The sequence below is a fragment of the Eschrichtius robustus genome, chromosome 19 (assembly GCF_028021215.1).
Source record: "Eschrichtius robustus isolate mEscRob2 chromosome 19, mEscRob2.pri, whole genome shotgun sequence".
Classification (NCBI taxonomy): domain Eukaryota; kingdom Metazoa; phylum Chordata; class Mammalia; order Artiodactyla; family Eschrichtiidae; genus Eschrichtius; species Eschrichtius robustus.
Window position 1 is genome coordinate 59,072,709 of NC_090842.1, and position 19,534 is coordinate 59,092,242.

General features: G+C 42.8%; 1 protein-coding gene across 5 annotated transcripts; it reads left to right on the plus strand.

The window, feature by feature from the left end:
- Positions 1 to 553: 553 nt before the first annotated feature.
- On the plus strand, positions 554 to 19,321 carry ZNF234 (zinc finger protein 234). Of its 5 annotated transcripts, XM_068528109.1 has the most exons (5): positions 4,199 to 4,348; positions 4,926 to 4,988; positions 8,156 to 8,250; positions 11,940 to 12,066; positions 16,803 to 19,321. In XM_068528109.1, exons 3-5 carry the CDS (start codon positions 8,236 to 8,238, stop codon positions 18,668 to 18,670), a joined length of 2,010 nt encoding a protein of 669 aa, XP_068384210.1. In that variant the 5' UTR covers positions 4,199 to 4,348; positions 4,926 to 4,988; positions 8,156 to 8,235; the 3' UTR covers positions 18,671 to 19,321. The 5 variants fall into 5 exon arrangements, with proteins under 5 accessions (XP_068384213.1, XP_068384214.1, XP_068384210.1 ...); XM_068528112.1 differs by lacking the exons at positions 4,199 to 4,348; positions 4,926 to 4,988 and adding an exon at positions 554 to 607; XM_068528113.1 differs by lacking the exon at positions 4,926 to 4,988 and having other exon boundaries at positions 4,176 to 4,216.
- Positions 19,322 to 19,534: the final 213 nt, after the last annotated feature.

Below are 19,534 nucleotides of genomic sequence, written 5' to 3' on the forward strand. Positions count from 1 at the left end.
CAGAATTCTAACCACTAGCCCACCAGGGAACTCCTTGTAATACAGTTTTAAATTAAAATATTTTATCAACAGTTCTGCAATGTAGATCTCCAAATGCGCAGCTTCTTGAGCCTTCATCTTGTGCATTCTTCAGAGGATCTGAAGTTCACCACTGGAGTTTGAACTAAACTTTCCAATGATATATTATCTAGGTTTGCTGTTCTAACAGAGACAAAACGAACAGCAGTTTAAACAACATACAATAGTTTTCGCTCACGGATTCAGGTGAGGGTAACACTAGCCCCCAGTAGGAAACCACCTTACTGCCCAGGAACTCGGCAATATGAACTTTGTCCCCAAGGGACTTGTGGGAACTGTAGTCCAACAGCTCCGAAGTGGCTCAAGTACTTCCGGCGGAAGAGGGTGGGAACTCGGGCTGTGTTCTCCTCTGGCTTTCTGGGAAGTGTAGTCTACAAGTTCCGTAGAGACTCGGACTCGGACGCTTCCGCACAGGCGTCGCTGGGACAGGGGAATTGTGGGAAGTGTATCCCCAGCGCAGCCTGGGGGCGGGGTTTCAGGCCCTGCCGCTCTGGGCGGTCAGGTAGTCTCCATCTCTTCCCTCTCGCTGGTGAGTTGTTTCCGCGTTTTGCGACCCGTGGGAATTTCCCTGGGAACCTGTCCAACCCAGCCATCAATTTGGGGGAAAGAGCTGCTTCAGAGAGCAATGGTTTGAAGGCTGGGGCGTGGGCGGTGGCTCCTTTGGGCGGAGTCCTCTGCGTTTGGTGCGGTGGATGGGATCGTTCCTGGCCTGGTTGGAGGGTCTCCAGGACTCTTCCCTTGAGGACCCATCCCCTAGGCCGTGCACCTAATACCCTGCTCTGTCATTTCCCGCAGTAGAACATTGGGTGAATTACTTAAATTTCTGTGTCTGATGGTTTCTTGTAAAATTGGGATGACATTACTACTCTTAAAAAACAAAATTCAGGGAATACTCCGAAGGTCCAGTGGTTAGGACTCCGCGCTTTCACTGTCGAGGGCCGGGGTTCATTCCCTGGTGGGCGAGGTAAGATCCCACAAGCCGCATGGTGGGGCCAAAAACAAAACAAAAAAGGCAAAATCAAACAAAATTCAACTGTGTAAATTTGAAGATCTAATTGGCTTTATGTAACAGTTGGTGAATTGGGCAACATCCCATTTAGTAAATAGAAGGGTTGTACAAAATGGAAAGTTTTTTTTTTTCAGGCAGAAGAGTAGGGCAAAGGAATTATTAGTAAAAGAAAAGAAAGGATTATTTTTAGGTCAGGATTTCTTTTTGTGGGGAAGGGAATGGCAAGGGCTTTATCGTGAAGATTGCCTCTTCTTTGGGGGATGGAAATGGGCTTTGTAATAGATTACCTTGTTAGTGCTGGCCATAAAATACCAGCCTGGTTGATTAACATTATATTTCTATGTAAGGTGGAAACTGCAGTTAAGTCTTGGTTTGCTGTCATGGGGCGGGGTGTAGCAAATGACTCCATTTTGGGCCTTTTTTTTTTTTTTAGCCGCCTCTGGGCATGTGGGATCTTAATTCCCCCCAACCAGACATCAAACCCTTGCCCCCTGCAGTGGAAGCACGGAGTCTTAACCACTGGACCACCAGGGAAGTACCGGGCCTGTTCTTTCCTTTTTAACACTACCTTCCTAATACAGTGATTTGAGAATTAAACGGGATGGTATGAATAAAAGTCTTGATGGAGAAAATGTTCACATATCGAGGTATGGGGCAGTCATTTTAGCTTATACGTGGTTCGGCCTGAACTCTGTGTGAGCCAAAGCAGCCTGACTCATGGCCTGTCAAACACACACAGCACATCTGCTTTAACCATTGAGGTAAAGACTGTCCATCTCAAAGATACGGATAAATAACTCCCTTCCTGTGGCATCTTCCTGCATCTCTCCTCTACCTGAGTATCTTTCCCAGAAGAACATAAAACCGTGTTCATTGCAGCTTCCTATATAATGGCAAATCTAGTACTCATCAGGGACTGTGCCAAAATGCATATTTAATTCATCCAGGAACACAGCAGTGGTTTGATAAATCGGGTTTATTCGTTGCAGTGAGAGATTACGCCCACCATGGGGAACCATGAGGTGCCACGAGGGTAAGAGGGTGTCAGAAAAAAATCTATTACAGGATTTGGGCTTCATTTAAGTGTTTTGGGAGAGGGCCTAAGGACGCAGGGTTCACTCCGGATTGGATGCTGCCAGAAAGCAGGAGCGATTTTAAGATTTAGTATCTCAATAAATGTTATATTTTGGGAGAGCAGACTAGAACAAAGATAAAGCTCTAAGTGGTAAAGAAATAGCATCACTCTTTTAGCCAAGAGGAGGATGTTTGGCATTGTGTGGGTGGCACAGTGACCTTGTTTTTGTCTGTCTAAAAATTACGAAGTGGCCTTTTGTCTCACTTTACCGTGGTTTCAGAGAAACCTCATTTGAGGATGGTAGTCTGTGATTTATGTCCCAAAGGAGAATACTATTGGCCTGTGAGTGCCGTGCCAGCTTCCAGATGTCAGGAGTATTTTGTTTTTAGTTCTCATTACATTCAACGCTCCATTATACAGCCATCTTTTGGAAGGAGTTAGATTTTCAGTGGCTGACATTAGAAAATGACTAGCTTATATTGAGTTTAGAAAAATAGATAACAGAACACAAGATTTCATTTTAAAAAACGAAGATGTATGTTGATAGGCATATGTATTGACATGTTTATGGAGAGAAAAAAATCTGGTTATCTTCAAGGGGAAGGAGTCTAATGCATCCCCTTCTCCCCCATTTTGCTTTATACTATTTTTAATTAGCTTCCAATAACGTATGTGTTTTTATTTTTATTTAAATTTATTTTATTTATCTTTGGCTGCGTTGGGTCTTCGTTGCTGTGCACAGGCTTTCTCTAGTTGCATCGAGCGGGGGCTACTCTTCATTTCAGTGCACGGGCTCCTCATTGCGGTGGCTTCTCTTGTTGCTGAGCACGGGCTCTAGGTGCACCGGCTTCAGTAGTTGTGGCGCACGGGCTTAGTTGCTCCATAGCATGTGGGATCTTCCGGGACCAGGGCTCGGACCTGTGTCCCCTGCATTGGCAGGCGGATTCTTAACCACTGCACCACCAGGGAAGTCCCAACATATGTGTTTGTAAATTGTTAACTATAATAAAGATATTTTAACCAGACTATATAAAGGAAAAATCTCAATATAAAACATCCTCCTTCACCAATAGAATCCTCCTCAGTGCTCTGGCATTTTGGCTTTAGGACTCAGAATGACTCCAGTGCCAAGCTCTTCAGCCTTCATTATGCTTGCTTTGAGATAGCGGACAGTTTCTTAACTTCTCTGAAATTTGGTGTTTTCGCCTCCAAAGTAGCGATCATAACTTCAATGAAAAGTTTAAATGAGGGAAGAGCACTTTTCCATGAGGACAAGCTTCCACTTTGGCCCTCTCAAGTTGTTTTTCCTGCCAAACCAGTGGTACCACAGGGTCTGGTACCTTCTTTGCTCCTCCTGGCCCCTCCCAAATCAATCTACCTCACCTATTCTTTGACCTCTCAGTTTTAGCCTCATATTGTCAGATTATATTCAAATTAAACTACTTTCAATCATCTAGTGTTCCCTAACAGTCATCCCCCCTTAACTTCTTTCTTTTTTATTTTTAAAAAATTTTTGGCTGCGCCCTGCGGCATGCGGGATCTTATTCCCAACCAGGGATCAAACCCTTGTCAAGGCCCTGGAGTGGGAACGTCCAGTCCTAGCCACTGGACGGCCAAGGAAGTCCCCCACCCTGTTAATTTCTTGAAGATTGCATCTCCTCACTTGTTCCCTTTCCAACAATACTCCTGCCATAATTGGAGGCATTTCGACTTCAGAAAGTCGTGTCTATGGAACATTGTCGCTGGAGGACTCGGGGAAACGTAAGGCTGACTGTCAGTGTAGGAATCCGCTTTACCACTCCGGAAGTCGGGACTTGCGGGATTCTTTTCTCTCTGGCATTTTGGGAACCGTAGTCAAGGAGCTTCCCGTAGTCTTCCTGGAAAGTGAGACTCTGGATTGTTTTCCTCGGCATTCTGGGAAATGTAGTCCAGGCACTCTGTGTAGTCGCTTGCACTTCCGCTCAGGAAGGCGGATCTGACGAATTCTGGGAAGTGTAGTCCAGAAGCCCGGTGGCCTCGTAGGCACTTCCGTTCCCGGAGTGGGCGGGTTGCAGGTGTGTTTTCTGTGGGCTCATGCGTCTGTTCCGCGTCTCGCTGGCCCTTGCGAGCTTCCTGGGTCTCTGCTTGGGTCGCGCAACCACCTGGCAATCGATTTAAGGGAAAAGAATCCTCGGCGGAGAACGCAGGTGCGGAGGGGCGAGGGCGGCCGTGTGCGTGCCCCTCGGTGGAGCCTCTGTGCGTTTGGGGCGTTCTCGAAACCCCAAGAGGGGACTGGCTCCGCTCGCGTATCCCCTGGATTGGGAGTTTCCGCGGCTCTCACCTCGCCCAGTCCGCCTCCCTCCACCTTCCACGTGCGCTTGCACTTACTCGCGTGGGGAGTTAATCTTCCCGTGCCTCCCGTTGCTTTTCTTTAAACTATTAGGCCCTTCCTAGTAGAATTGTTTTGGGAATTGAAAAAGGTGGTACAAATAGAAGTCTTAGTTCCTGGCACGTAGTGAATGGTGATCTCTCCTTGGTGTTAATTTCTCGAGGAGAGGTCAGGTCCCCAGGTTAGGGTCAGAAATCCAGCTTCAAGGACCCTTGCCCTTCTCTCTATCTCTGCGTGACGCTGGATAATCCCGGACCCCTTCTGACTTTTTTGGAGGGGAAGGTTCCGGATTGCTCGGGATTGCTTCTAGATTGCTCGGAGGGAGGGGAAGCTTTAACTTTTATCGGGGACGGGGACTCAATCGTGGCACTTCATAGCATTCTTTCTTTCTCCAGCGTGATTTCTCAAAAAGGACCACACGGAGGTAGAGGGAGTGACTACTGATAGCAAAACTCCACGTGAGTGGGACTTGACAGTTTTGTTTTACAATGATCTTCACATCAGTCAGAGAATGTGTAGGATGTGTAATTGGACATGAGTATTGATAATAATTAATCCTTAACTGTTAAGTAATGAGGGCTTTACACAAATAAATACATTATGTCACACCATGGCTTCGTGAAGAAATATTGCTTTTTTCCTGTTCTGAAAAATGAGCTTGAGACCTAGGGAGCTGAAAGTTATTTGCCCATAGTCACCCACCAAGTAAGAGGCTGAGCTGGGGTTGGAATTCAGGCAGTCTGAGTCCAGAGCTTGAGTTAATAATCTTTTGGATGTAATTCTCCTTGAGCTTTAGGAACTAGGTGGAATCAAGCAGTTTAGTCAGGACTTGATTGTGAGGGACCTTAAAATCAAATAAAATGGGCTTGGACTTTTCTATGCGTTTAAAAAAATATCATCAACTATTTTGTTTCACTTGTTACAAATAATATTTCTTATTCTCATAGAACTGTATCATTGTGGAACATTCAGAAATTAAAGAAATTTGAGAGAAAAAAATTTTTTAATTACTTCTTAATCCAGGGTAAAGATAGCAACAGTTAAGCTTCTAATGTATTTCTGTTTAGTGATTCTTTTTGTGTATTTGTTTATAAACATTTTACAGATTTTTTTTTATCCTACCTTTCTCAGTGATTTTTCCCTTATGTGTTTTAACTATGGAAATTGGCAAACACTGACAAGAAAGAATAAACTAATGAACTTCCAAGTAATTTAATGATCAGTCTTACTATTTTCATTATTATTGTTATTCCTGTGACTGTTTCCTGATTTTTAAGAAAGTTTTATTTTTATATAATTTTAAACCTATAGCAAAGTTGCAAAATAGTATAAGGGACTCTCCTATACTTGTTACCTAAATTCACCAATTGATTACATTTTGCCTATCTGCTCTGTTCCTCCATCAGGAATGTACCTATATTCACTGACAGCTCATCTTAGCTTTCTGCATGAAGGAAGCCCACATACCATGAGTAATCAGGAGGTGTCTTGGTAAGAGGGATTTAGGAAAGGCTGACTATAGGATTTTAGCATCACATACTTGGTAATACGAGACTATTATACTATATATATTTTTAAAATGAATTAATTAATTTATTTTTGGCTGCGTTGGGTCTTTGTTGCTGCACGTGGGCTTTTAGTTGCGTCAAGCGGGGGCTACTCTTTGTTGCGGTGCGTGGGCTTCTCACTGCGGTGGCTTCTCATTGCAGGGCACGGGCTCTAGGCACGTGGCTTCAGTAGTTGCGGCACGTGGGCTCAGTAGTTGTAGCTCGCAGGCTCTAGAACGCAGGCTCAGTAGTTGTGACGCATGGGCTAAGCTGCTCTGCGGCATGTGGGATCTTCCCGGACCAGGGCTCAAACCCGTGTCCCCTGCATTGGCAGGTGGGTTCTTAAACCACTGCACCACCAGGGAAGCCCCTATACTAGATATTATACTAGAGAATAGTGTTTATATATTAGATACCTATTAAGTTATTCCTAATCATAGTTAATAGGTAACAGTAGATAACGCCAGATAGCATATTAAGTAACATACTGTTATATAGTCCACATCCTGTATTTTGTTCTGTTTTTCACTGGAAGTCTTCATAACTGGTTTTCCCCTCAGTTCAAAGTCCAATTTTACACCCAGCTCACAGATACAGGGAACAGATTGGTGGTTGCCAGAGACAGGGTGTGGCGGGGGTGGGTGAAATGGATGAAAGTGGTTAAAAGGTTCAAACTTGGAATTATAGGGTAAATAAATCATGGAAATATAGTGTACATCATTATGACTCTAGTTAATAATACTGTATTGCTCAATTTGAAAGTTTCTAGAAGAGTAGATCCTAAAATTTCTCCTCACACACAAAACATAAATTTGTAATTATGTATGGTGATGTATGGTGACTAGATTTATTGTGGTAATCATTTTACAACATATACAAAACTAGAATGATTATGTCGTACACGTGAAATTAATATTATAAGCCAATTATACCTCAATTTAAAAAACAATAATAAAGCTCATGCACTTGATCATTAAAAAAAAGTCCAATTTTATGCCTTGCCTTAAGGTGTATATTTGTTTACAAACATTTTACAGAATTTTTCTCATACTTTTCATAATGTTCTTTGACATGGAATGATTCCACAGGTTTTGTCTTTTTTGTTCTTGATGCTTTTAGGGAGTTTAGAGGCAGGTTATTTTGGAGGACCATTTGAGGTTCATCTGATATATTCCATGTTTAGCTTCAGATTACGCATTGTTGGCAGGGATTCCACAGAAGTGGTGAAGTGTCCTCGTCACTGCAACATAGCCGGAGCCAAAGGATATCAGTTTGTCCCTATATTGGTAAACTCAGCTTTGTTTACTAGGCTAAGGTAATGTCTGTCAGATTTCTCCATTGTAAAGTTACTCTTGTTTTTCAGAATTAATAAAGTTTTCTTATGGGGAGATACATTTATTAGTGGGCATTCTACTATAAAGAGAAACTTCTTCTCTCCCACTTATTTATTTATTCATTTAAATATAAATATTAGTATGGACTCAGGATCCATAAATTAGTATTCTAAAGACATGTAGATTAATAAACATTTATTTTTACCAGCTTGAGGTATACTGTACATATCATAGAATTCACCCACTTGAGATGTACCAATCAATGATTTTTAGTAACTTTGCTGAGTGGTGCAACCATTGCCATGATAATTTGGAACATTTTCATTTCCCCAGTTGGATTCCTTAGTTAACCCCCATTCTCTCCCCAGATACCCAGGCTACCACTAACCTACTTTCTGTCTCCATAGATTTGCCTATTCTGGACATTTCATATAAATGGAATCATACAATATGTAGACTTTTGTGTCAGTCTTCTTTTGCTTTCCCACACGTTTACAAGGGTTCATCCACATTGTAGCATAATCAGGACTTCATTCCTTTTCATTGGTGCATAATATTCCATTGTATGGATATGCCACAATTTGTCTGTTCTTTCATGCATAGGCCAACATTTTGGTTGTTTCCAGATTTAGGTTATTATGACTAATGGTGCTGTGAACATTCACATGCTCATTCACAAGAAGCATCTGCATGGGTGAGCGGCGACCCAGGTCACTCTTTCATTTCTTTTTTCTGCCTTCCCAGACACTTTGCCAGGTGCAGTTCTGACCTCCCAGGATCTGTGTAACTCAGGACTGTGCCCATCCCCAGACACAGGAGGAAACATGACCATGTTCAAGGTGAGTAGGGCCCGCCTTTCTCACTTTTAAAGTTCCATCTCATTACTCAGACTGTTGCACGTTTGTCTTGGGATGACTCAAGCAGAACAAGAGACATGGGAGGGCCTGTTCTCCTCCCAGCTCTTAGGTTGTCCTTTTTGAGTTTTCATTGCATTTGTTTTTATTGTTTATTTTATGTTATTATTATTTATTTTATAGAGTGGAAAAATGACTACAAATGAACAACTCTCTCACTTCACTACTTCCCTCCTGACAAACTAGCTGTTTTTATTTTCTCTTACTCTTTTTCTCATGTGCATTCATAACTCTTTTGTATTTATGGTGTACATTTAATTTTAAATTGTAACTTCTTTCCTTTAATATTAGATAACGTTCATTTTTTTAATGGATACAACTTATTTGTCATTGAATTGATGTATGTTTTTATTTTATTTTTTTGTACCCTTTTATTTATAACTGCTTCCCACCTGTAGACATTTAGATGGTTTAGGAATTTGACTGTTCTAAGCAACCCTGCAGTGACAGCTTTCCTACATTAAACCTTCGCCCCCCAAATCAGTTCTGAAAACAGTCTGTCAGTTTTTTCTCCTTACTGTACTGTGAGCTCAGTATAGAAAGAGTACATTTGATATGTGTCATGTTGGCTGTTTTCTAGGTAGAATATCCAAATACAAGCATGGCACAGCCCTAACTTGCTTTGCACAAACATATTTGGAGGTTTTCACACAGGAAGAGCTGAATTCTGTCTTCCCCAGGCCTGAGTCATGGCTTGTGTATATTTTATTTATTGGTCCTTTTTTGTTCTTTTATGTATTAACCAGTTTGACTAAAGTAGTATGTAACCTTAGCTTAAAATGTCCAGTGATACTAGATTTGCCAGTAACTTGTGTTCTGTTTCTGCATTTACTCTTTAGAGCAGCTGCATGAGGAGATTTTGTCTCATTTTCTTCTTAAACACTTGAAATATGAGACACCGACTCACGTTGACACAGGAAACCAAGGGTCGGGAATGCTAAGCAGTCTGCTTAAGTGAAAGATAAACAAGAAGAAAGAAAGTTCATTTGAGACCTGTGTCTTGTAGTGTTGTTTTCTGGAGGGCCTTTTGAGTGATGATTTCCACAGTCAGTAGGTGGCGCTGCTCCTCCCCGACCCCTTTCTTGGGTTGCATCTCTTCTCTTCCTGAATCTCTCCTCTACCTGAGTACCGCCGCAGGTACTCTGAGATGCTCAGCGCTCCAGGCACACAAAGACAGCAGTTAGCACAGTCGTTGTATAAAATATTTAAATTCCTCTGTGGCAAAAAGATACCTTACATGGTATTACCAGAAAAAATAGCAACCTGGGGCAAAAGTATTTACCAAACGGATTCCAAAAAAAGACAAAATCCAGAATAAAGAATCTTATACATAGGACAAAGGAAAAAATCCAGCGGAATATGAATGAGGACATGAACAGGTATGTTAAAGAGGACAGATACAGATGGTTAATAAACATCTGGAAAGGTATTAGTATTAATTTATAATCAGATAAGTGGGAATACTAAAGCAAATTGTTCTTCCAAATCAGATTACAAAAACTGTGGGAAAATTTATAACCTGCTCTTGGCCAATATATGGAGATTCAGGGTACTTGTACTCTCTTCAAAGATTAGGGAAGTAGGAAAAAAATTGGGAAGAAAATCTGCCATTATATAATTTTATAATTTATATTTTTAATATATAATTAAAAATATAATTTTAAATATGCCTATTTTGACATTTTAATTTTCATTTGCAATTATTTTATTTATTTATTTATTTATTTATTTATTTATTTATTTATTTATTTATTTTTGACCACGTTGGGTCTTCGTTGCTGCGTGCGAGCTTTCTCTAGTTGTGGTGAGTGGGGGCTACTCTTTGTTGCAGTGCGCAGGCTTCTCATTGCAGTGGCTTCTCTTGCTGTGGAGCACGGGCTCTAGGTGCACGGGCTTCAGTAGTTGTGGCACACGGGCTCAGTAGTTGTGGCTCACGGGCTCTAGAGCGCAGGCTCAGTAGTTGTGGCGCACGGGCTTAGTTGCTTCGCAGCATGTGGGATCTTCCCAGACCAGGGATCGAACCCGTGTCCCCTGCATTGGCAGGTAGATTCTTAACCACTGCACCACCAGGGAAGTCCTGCAATTATTTTTAAATAATGAGGGAGATAAGATCTACAAAAATGATGTTCTTTGCAGGATGGACTATAAAGAGAAAAATATATAAAATTAAATACGCTTTATTTAGAACAGGTAGATGTAGATCATCAGTTCTCTGAAATAATACACAGCCACGAAATGGGATGAAATAGGTGTTGATAATAGGAAGGAATAATAAGAGTAATAGCAAATGTTTATCAGGCACTTACTCTGTGCTACGTACTCTTCCAAATGCCATGGATATTCCCTTGTTTAATCCTTGAAAGAACTCTGTCATGTAAGGACCATTATACAGAGAGGAAACTCAGGCACATAGGCAAGCTTGTCCAAAGTCACGCAGCTAGTAAGGGTAAGGGCCACGCAGACCTTTGGGAATCATGTCAAAGTCTGCTGGATCCAGAGCGTGACACTGAATGCTGCAATTAAGAGACGTAGTGTGTGCAAGATGGGACCCCATGTCTCTAGGAAGATCCTGGAACCAACACTCTTCAGTCTGTGGAACTCAGAGAATAGAAATGTTGCTACCAGAGCCCTTTACCAAGGAAGAAGTCCTTCAATAGGAAAATCTGGCTTCCAGCAGCATGAGTAGCTTATATGCACTCTAATTCAAGTCTCGCCAGTCAGCTTCCAAGTTTGAAATTCCCCTGACCCCGTAAATTTTGCCCCAGACCCTGGATCGAGGAAACAAACTTGAGAGCCTTGCCTCCTGTCTCCTTGTTGGTTGACCTCGCCATAAAGCTTTTTCTCAAAAAAAAAAAAAAGTGTACCTTGAGGTTACATAGGGTGAACTACACAGATGTCCCACACAGGTTACTAAAAGCTTGTTAGCTTGGCAGACAATAAAGAAAAGTAGTAACTTTTCTATCACAACAAGGTTCGTGTGTGTGAGAGGAAGAAGGCCATTGCTGTCAAATACGTTTGGACTAAATTGCGAAATTCTTCTGGGGACAATTGGCAATACTCAACAAAAAGTAAAATGCATGTAGTCCAGGATATATATTTAGGGTTTTGGGAGGCTTACTTGTAAGTAGACCCAACGAGGGCGCAAAATAAATACGAGGACGGTTGTCACTGCCACACTTTCGGTGAGGCTGAGGAAAATCAGTGTGTGACATTGGCAGGATGAAAGGAGAAGGTCTGGGAAGTCTACAGATTTGACTGAAGTCCCTCAGAATCTGGGTTCACTTCCCTCCCATCCTCTCCACCTTCTCAGCACTGTCCCTTTTCTTTCTTTCTTTTTTGTTTTTTAAATATTTATTTCTTTATTTGGTTGCATTGGGTCTTAGTTGTGACCGGCAGGCTCCTTAGTTGTGGCTCACTGGCTCCTTAGTTGTGGCATGCAAACTCTTAGTTATGGCATGCATGTGGGATCTAGTTCCTGGACCAGGGATCGAACCCGGGTCCCCTGCATTGGGAGCGTGGAGTCTTAACCACTGTGCTACCAGGGAAGCCCCAGCTGTCCCTTTTCAAGTGGCCATTGATTGTAAGATTGAGGCTACATGTGTTTGGTGTCGTAGGAGGTGGTGACCTTCAAGGATGTGGCTGTGACCTTCACGGAGGAGGAGCTGGGGCTGCTGGACTCCACCCAGAGGAAGCTGTACCAGGAAGTGATGCTGGAGAACTTCCGGAACCTGCTCTCAATAGGTGAGGACAGGCACCCTCTCTAACCTAATGTCACCTCCCCAGTTTGGTTTTGTGTCCTCAGGTGTTGAAGGCTTTGGGGGTCTTGAGATGGTCACCTGCATTTGGGGACCTCACTTTTGTACCAACAATTTTTTAACGAAATAAAATAAGGTAGAAAAATACCAGGATTTGTCGGGAAGAATGGAATACATTGCAGCAAAAACTCTTGCCAATTGCATGAGTGATGTAAGAACCGATGGGAGGAGAGTTAATGAAAATAGACATTGGCAATAAATCGGTTTCTGTAATACTTATTACACATATGTGTCTGGGTCTTGAAATACTGGTATTTCTTCAAATAAGTCATGTTTTTTGTTTTTTTTTAAATACACTGGTTTTGGTTCATTGATCAACATTTAATTCAGGAATCTAAATTTCCAGTAAATTGTACCTTTAGTGTGTTCCTTTTAAGTATGTGACTCTGCATGTTCACAGGGTGTCACCCCTTCAAACATGATATATTCCACTTAGAAAAGGAAAAAAGGCTTTGGGTGGTGAAGACAGCAACCCAAAGAGAAGGGACATCAGCTAAGAACCAGGCAGATAAGAGTCCTTGGAGATGCTCTTCTACGTGTTTTTACTTTTCTCCAGTCCTTTGCTGTCATCTGGTCCAAACTGCCAGACCCCTTCTTTCACACGCCTTTGTACTGGTTGCCCTGCTCCTACCCTTCCCCTCCTATAGTCTATTCTTCACGTCACAGCCAAAAGTGATGCTTAGGAAAGATTGCCATTCCTCTATTCCAAACCTTTTATGGCTTATTTTTCTTAAAGTTAAAACCTCTTCAAGTGGCTTCTGGAGTCCTCCAGGGTCCGCTCCTGGGCCCCTGCTGCCTCTCCAATTCCTCTCCTCTGCTCTTCTCTCTCGCTGCATCCCTCCCACCCCTGCCGGCCTCCCCAGTGTTCTCAGACCTGCCGGGGATGCTGTATCGCCCGTGGCTGCCCTAATAAATCAGCACAAACTTCATGGCTTAACACAACACATGTTGATCATCTTACACTTCCAGAGGTCAGAGCTGTAACGTGGTTCTCACGGGGCTGAAATCAAGGTGTCGGCACCATTGTGTTTCTCCTTGGGGGCTGTAGGGGAGAACCTGCCTTTCCAGCTGCTAGTGGTCACCCAAATCTCTTAGCCTGTGGCCGCCTTCCTGCATCTTCACAGCCAGCGACATCGCTTCTCTCTGTCCCTTGCTGTGTATTTGCACGCCCCTCTCCCGCTCTCCTTCTGCGTCCCACTTCCGCTTTGAAGGGCCCTTTTGACTGCATTGAGACCCCACCCCCACCCCATAGTAGAGGATCATCTTCCCTTTTAAAGTCAGCTGATGAGCAGCCTCAATCCCGTCTGCAACCTTAATTCCCCTTTGCCACATGACCTAACATATCCTAGCTTCCAAAAATCAGGACGTGAGTTCCTTGGGGGAAAGTTACTCTGCCCACTGCCGGTACTTCTGCCTCTGAGCCCTCAACTTGCTCTCTCTCTTCCTTTTACCTCAGACCCTCCTGCTCCCTCCCTTACTGCCTTCAGGTCTCCGCTCCGTTCTAACAGCACGCGAAAGGCCTCTCTAAAATCCCATCGTCCCTGTACTCTCCTCGTTCTGCCTTTTATTGGGTCTCACAGACTTTGGTTTGCTTGCTTATCACTTCTCTCTTTGCACTGAAGTGTGATACCCAGGAGAGGGTTTTGTCTGTCCTGTTTAGTGCTCTGTCTTCAGTGCCCAGAGCAGCCTGGTATGTGGCAGTCATCTGCAAATATTTGTTGACTTAGTGAGCGTGTTGATGGATGGGACGGGAGACCCCCGTGTCTCCGAGAGTCATGGAGATAACTATTAGTCATGTGCAAACCAGAGTGAAGGAAGGAGGTTGCAGAGCATTTTTGTCTTTTGATGAATGTCTATCCGATTACTTTCATTTTTTTTCTTATTTGTTTTTTAATTTTATTTTTAATTTTATTTATTTTATTTTTCCAATTACTTTCTGTTTCAACTACTTTCTTTTTTTTTCTTTTCTTTTTTAAAATTAATTTATATATATATATATATATATATATATATTTTGGCTGTGTTGGGTCTTCGTTTCTGTGTGAGGGCTTTCTCTAGTTGCAGCAAGCGGGGGCCACTCTTCGTCACGGTGCGCGGGCCTCTCACTATCACGGCCTCTCCTGTTGCAGAGCACAGGCTCCAGATGTGCAGGCTCAGTAGTTGTGGCTCACGGGCCTAGTTGCTCCGTGGCATGTGGGATCTTCCTGGACCAGGACTTGAACCCGTGTCCCCTGCACTGGCAGGCGAATCCTTAACCACTGCGCCACCAGGGAAGTCCCCCACGTTCTGTTTTCAAAGAGACAGTCCAAAAGATTCAGAAGGAACTAGTGATGGGCCCTCTTGCTTTCTTTTCACCCCAAAGGATTCTTGCCACCTTTGATTTTCTTTATTAGCACATGCTTGGTGTACCCTGGTCTCTGAGACAGCTTTTCAGCAAAACTGAGTTCTCTTTCCCTTTGATATTTCAAATAACTTACTTGGAAAAGATGTTTTCCCTGTAGGACTTGGCTTAAGCTCTCATAAAAAAGTCAAACCGAGATTCATTTATTCATTCAACATGCATTTGTAGGGTACTCACTATACTCCAGGCATGATTCTGGACAGTGATTATAAAGTAGGGAAGTGTAAAAATGTGTTCCATGTACAAAGTGTGAAATGCTTCCCACTTTGAAGCTGCATTGCAGTGGGAAAGAGACATATTAAACAGCAAATGATTTAGTGAGTCATGTGGGGAAAAGTGCTGTGTAGAACATAAACAGATTCAAGGAGGATGGACATTGCCAGAGGTAGACTGAGTGAGGGCAGGATTGGTTATTTTACATTAGGTGGTAAAGAGGCCTTGGTGGTAGGTTGACATTGAGCAGAGACCTAAAAGACGTGAGGAGTCACCCAGGTGTCTGTCTGAGAAGACTTTCTGGCAGAATTTAACTCCCGTTTTAGGATTGGCTTTCAGAGTTTATACCGTGACCTCACCTTCTCCCTTTCTCAGTCTCTGTCTCTGTGTAAAAGATTACCTTCCACTTTTTTACTTTTTTTCCTAGAGGTCTGAATTAATATCAGGTTTAGGACAGTGTATGTTATCTGTTCCACTTGGTTTCCCTTTTGTCCTCATGGAGAAAACCTGCCAGTAGGAGCTGAAGTTCCATCCTCTGCTTTCACTGTGTTTTAGTCGGTGTGTGATTAGATATTTGCTCCCAAACCTGCAAACCATTCTAACCATTCCAGTCACCTCAACGCTGAAGTAACTTTCCAATAAAATGACCTAAGGCAGAGTTATAGAGAGGCTGTTTATCATATGTCTACTGGATCAAAGAGGAGGCAGCTTAAAGGGAGGGGAGTGAATTTCTCCTTTGAAACTTGTCAAAATTTCTTCACAAGTATTTTCTTTCTTCTTCATCTTCTTCTTCTTCCTCTTCCTCTTCCTCCTCTTCCTCTTCTCCCTCCTCCTCCTCCTCCTTCTTCTTTTTTTTTTTTTTTTTTGTATGGAGATTCCCTGGCACTCCAGGGGTTAGGACTCTGTGCTTTCACTGCTGAGGGCTTGGGTTCGATCCCTGGTTGGAGAACTGAGATCTCACAGCAAAAAAAAAAGCCTGTTTTGTTTTGTTTTGTTTTTAGAGCAGTTTTAGGCTCACAGCAAAATTGAGAGGAAGGTACAGAGATATCTCATATATCCCTTGCCCTCCTCACACTCACAGCCTTTAACATCATTGACATGTCCTACCAGATACAACTGATGAGCCTACATTGACACATCGTTATCATCCAGAGTCTATGCTTTACATTAGGGTTCATTCTTGGTGTTGTACATTTTATGGATTTGGACAAATGTTTAACGCCATGTATCCATCATTATTAGTATCATACAGAGTATTTCCACTGCCCTAAAAATCTTCTCTGCTTTGCTTATTCATCCCTCCTTCCCCCTAACCCTTGGCAGCCACTGACCTTTTTACTGTCTCCATACTTTTGCCTTTTCCAGAACATCAAATAGTTGGAATCATACAGTATGTAGGCTTTTCAGATTGGCTTCTTTCTTTCTTCTTATTTAATAATATGCATTTACATTTCCTCCACATATTTTCCTGGCTTGATAGCACATTTCATTTTAGCACTGAATAACATTCCACAGTGTGGAGGTACCACAATTTATTTATCCATTCACCTATCGAAGGACATCTTGGTTGCTTCCAAATATTGTTTACAGAAAAGTTATTGCTTTTCCTTAAAGTTCTAGTTGATTCAGATTTTATTATCTGTATAACTTTTTTGTCTACATCATTTATTAACCATATAATTTACTATCCAAGATTCTATGCCGCCTTTGAAATTCAATAGAAATGGCCATAGGTGAACAATTTGAATCTAATTATCAATTTTTTTTTTTAATTATCAATTTTTTAAGTTAAGTTTTTGATGTCTAACTTGCGCCTCACATAGGAAATTTGCACCAATGGGTTTTGTTATGCTTAGTGGATAGGAGACAGCTGGGCCACCTCTTGGTTTCCTTTGGCACGCAAACCAGAGCACATGACACACGATGGAAGAGACGAACTGAACATTCTCTGGATTCATTCAAGTCTCATACTCTCTCCTAAATGTGAAATTTTGACAGCACTGAGCAGAGCCTTCAGTTGTCCACATCTCTGAATTTTGTCTTTGCAGAAGGAAAGATCCAAAGTGAGATGGAGACTGTTTCAGAAGCAGGACCACATGAAGAGCTTTCCTCCTGGCAGATCTGGCAACATATTGCAAGTGACTTAACCAGGTGTCAAGACTCCATGATAAAAAGTTCTGAATTCCACCAACAAGGTGACTCATCCGGCCAGGTTGGGGCAGGATTCTCTGAAACTCACACAGGCCAGAAACCTTATCAGTGTAATGAATGTACAAAATCTTTCAGTGATGTCTTCAACTTTGATCTTAATCAACAAATACACCCAGGAGAGAAGTCTCATACGTGTGGTGAGTGTGGAAAAAGCTTCTGTTACAGCTCAGCACTTCGCATTCATCAGAGAGTTCACTCGGGAGAGAAACGCTATAAGTGTGATGAGTGTGGCAAGGAGTTCAGTCAGAGCTCACAGCTGCAAGCTCATCAGAAAGTCCACACCGTAGAGAAGCCATTCAGATGTGAGCAGTGTGGGAAAGGCTTCAGTCGTAGGTCAACACTTACTGTTCATTGTAAATTACACATGGGAGAGAAACCTTATAATTGTGACCAGTGTGGAAGGGCCTTCATTCATGCTTCACATCTTCAGGAACATCAGAGAATCCACACTGGGGAGAAACCGTTCAAATGTGATATATGCGGTAAGAACTTCCGCCGTAGATCAGCCCTTAACAGTCATTGTATGGTCCACACTGGAGAGAAGCCATACAAATGTGAGGAGTGTGGGAAGTGTTTCACTTGTAGCTCAAATCTTCATATCCATCAGAGGGTCCACACAGGAGAGAAACCTTATAAATGTGAGGAGTGCGGTAAGTGCTTCATTCAGCCTTCACAATTTCAGGCCCATCGGAGAATCCACACGGGAGAGAAACCATATGTCTGTAAAGTGTGTGGTAAGGGCTTCATTTACAGTTCAAGTTTTCAAGCCCATCAGGGAGTCCACACAGGAGAGAAACCATACAGATGCAGTGAGTGTGGGAAGAACTTCAGGATGAAAATCCATTATCAAGTTCATCTGGTCATCCACACGGGAGAGAAACCCTATAAATGTGAGGTATGTGGGAAAGGCTTCCGTCAGAGTTCATATCTTAAAATCCATCAGAAGGCCCACAGCATAGAGAAACCTTACAAGTGTGAAGAGTGTGGGCAGGGCTTCAACCAGAGTTCACGACTTCAGATCCACCAGCTGATCCATACCGGTGAGAAACCATACAAATGTGAAGAGTGTGGGAAGGGATTCAGTCGTAGAGCAGATCTTAAAATTCACTGCAGAATCCACACCGGAGAGAAACCGTATAATTGTGAGGAGTGTGGGAAGGTTTTTAGTCAGGCGTCTCATCTTCTGACCCACCAGAGAGTCCACAGCGGAGAAAAACCATTCAAATGTGAAGAGTGTGGGAAGAGCTTCAGTCGGAGTTCACACCTTCAAGCCCATCAAAAAGTCCACACTGGAGAAAAGCCATACAAATGTGAGGAGTGTGGGAAGGGCTTCAAGTGGAGCCTGAACCTCGACATGCATCAGAGGGTCCACACAGGAGAGAAACCATATAAGTGTGGGGAGTGTGGGAAGCACTTCAGTCAGGCCTCAAGTCTTCAGCTTCATCAGAGTGTCCACACTGGAGAGAAGCCGTACAGATGTGATGTGTGTGGTAAAGTCTTTAGTCGGTCTTCACAGCTTCAGTATCACAGGCGAGTTCACACAGGGGAGAAACCTTACCAGTGTGAGATGTGTGGTAAAAGCTTCAGTTGGCGCTCCAATCTTGTAAGTCATCACAAAATGCATACTGGGGATACATTTTATGAAAGCAGCGAGAGTGGTAAGAGCATCAAGGAACTGTCAGAGGAAAGAAGTTGTACAAAATGATGTTTTCAAAAAACTCACGTGCAATGTGAATTCTTGCAAGCATCAGGTCTCATAGGAGAGAAAGTATTTTAGGTTAGTTGGTGTTGAAGCAGTAGCTAAACAGATCCTAGTGTTCACCAGACCACACAGCAGGGACCCCTTCTGAGTGTTGCAGTAAGGGCTGCATTCAGAACTTTGACATTTATCAGATGTCACTTAGGAGATAGCACTTAGAAAGGAAAAGAGTTTGGTCTGGCCTTTAATTAAAGTGTAAGGATGAGCTAGTCAAAATTGATGTCTATGAGAATGTGTGCTCCATGAGGGCAGGGACTTGGCTGCTGAATCTACACAACCTTAACATTGAGTAGCACTTTTAGGTGTGCTCAGTACTTGTGTTTTAAATAAACCGAAAGGGGGAAATGTATAATATATGAAAGTTGTATCCAGAGGAGGAAACCTGCAAAATAAAATTAATTCAGGACATGAACATTTGTTGAAATACTGAAAACCACTGCAGAAAACCAATCTGCAATATATTTTTTTAAAATTTATTTTTGGTTGCGTTGGGTCTTCATTGCTGCACACAGGCTTCCTCTAGTTGCGGTGAGCGGGGGTTACTCTTCATTGCGGTGCGTGGGCTTCTCATCGCGGTGGCTTCTCTTGTTGTGGAGCATGGGCTCTAGGCGTGCAGGCTTCAGTAGTTGTGGCACGCGGCTGAGTTGCTCCGCAGCATGTGGGATCTTCCCAGACCAGGGCTCAAACCCGTGTCCCCTGCATTGGCAGGCAGATTCTTAACCACTGCGCCACCAGGGAAGCCCACCAATCTTCAATATTAATATGCTATTAGCCTATTGCAACTGGCTCCTTGCCTCCCGCAGCCTCTGT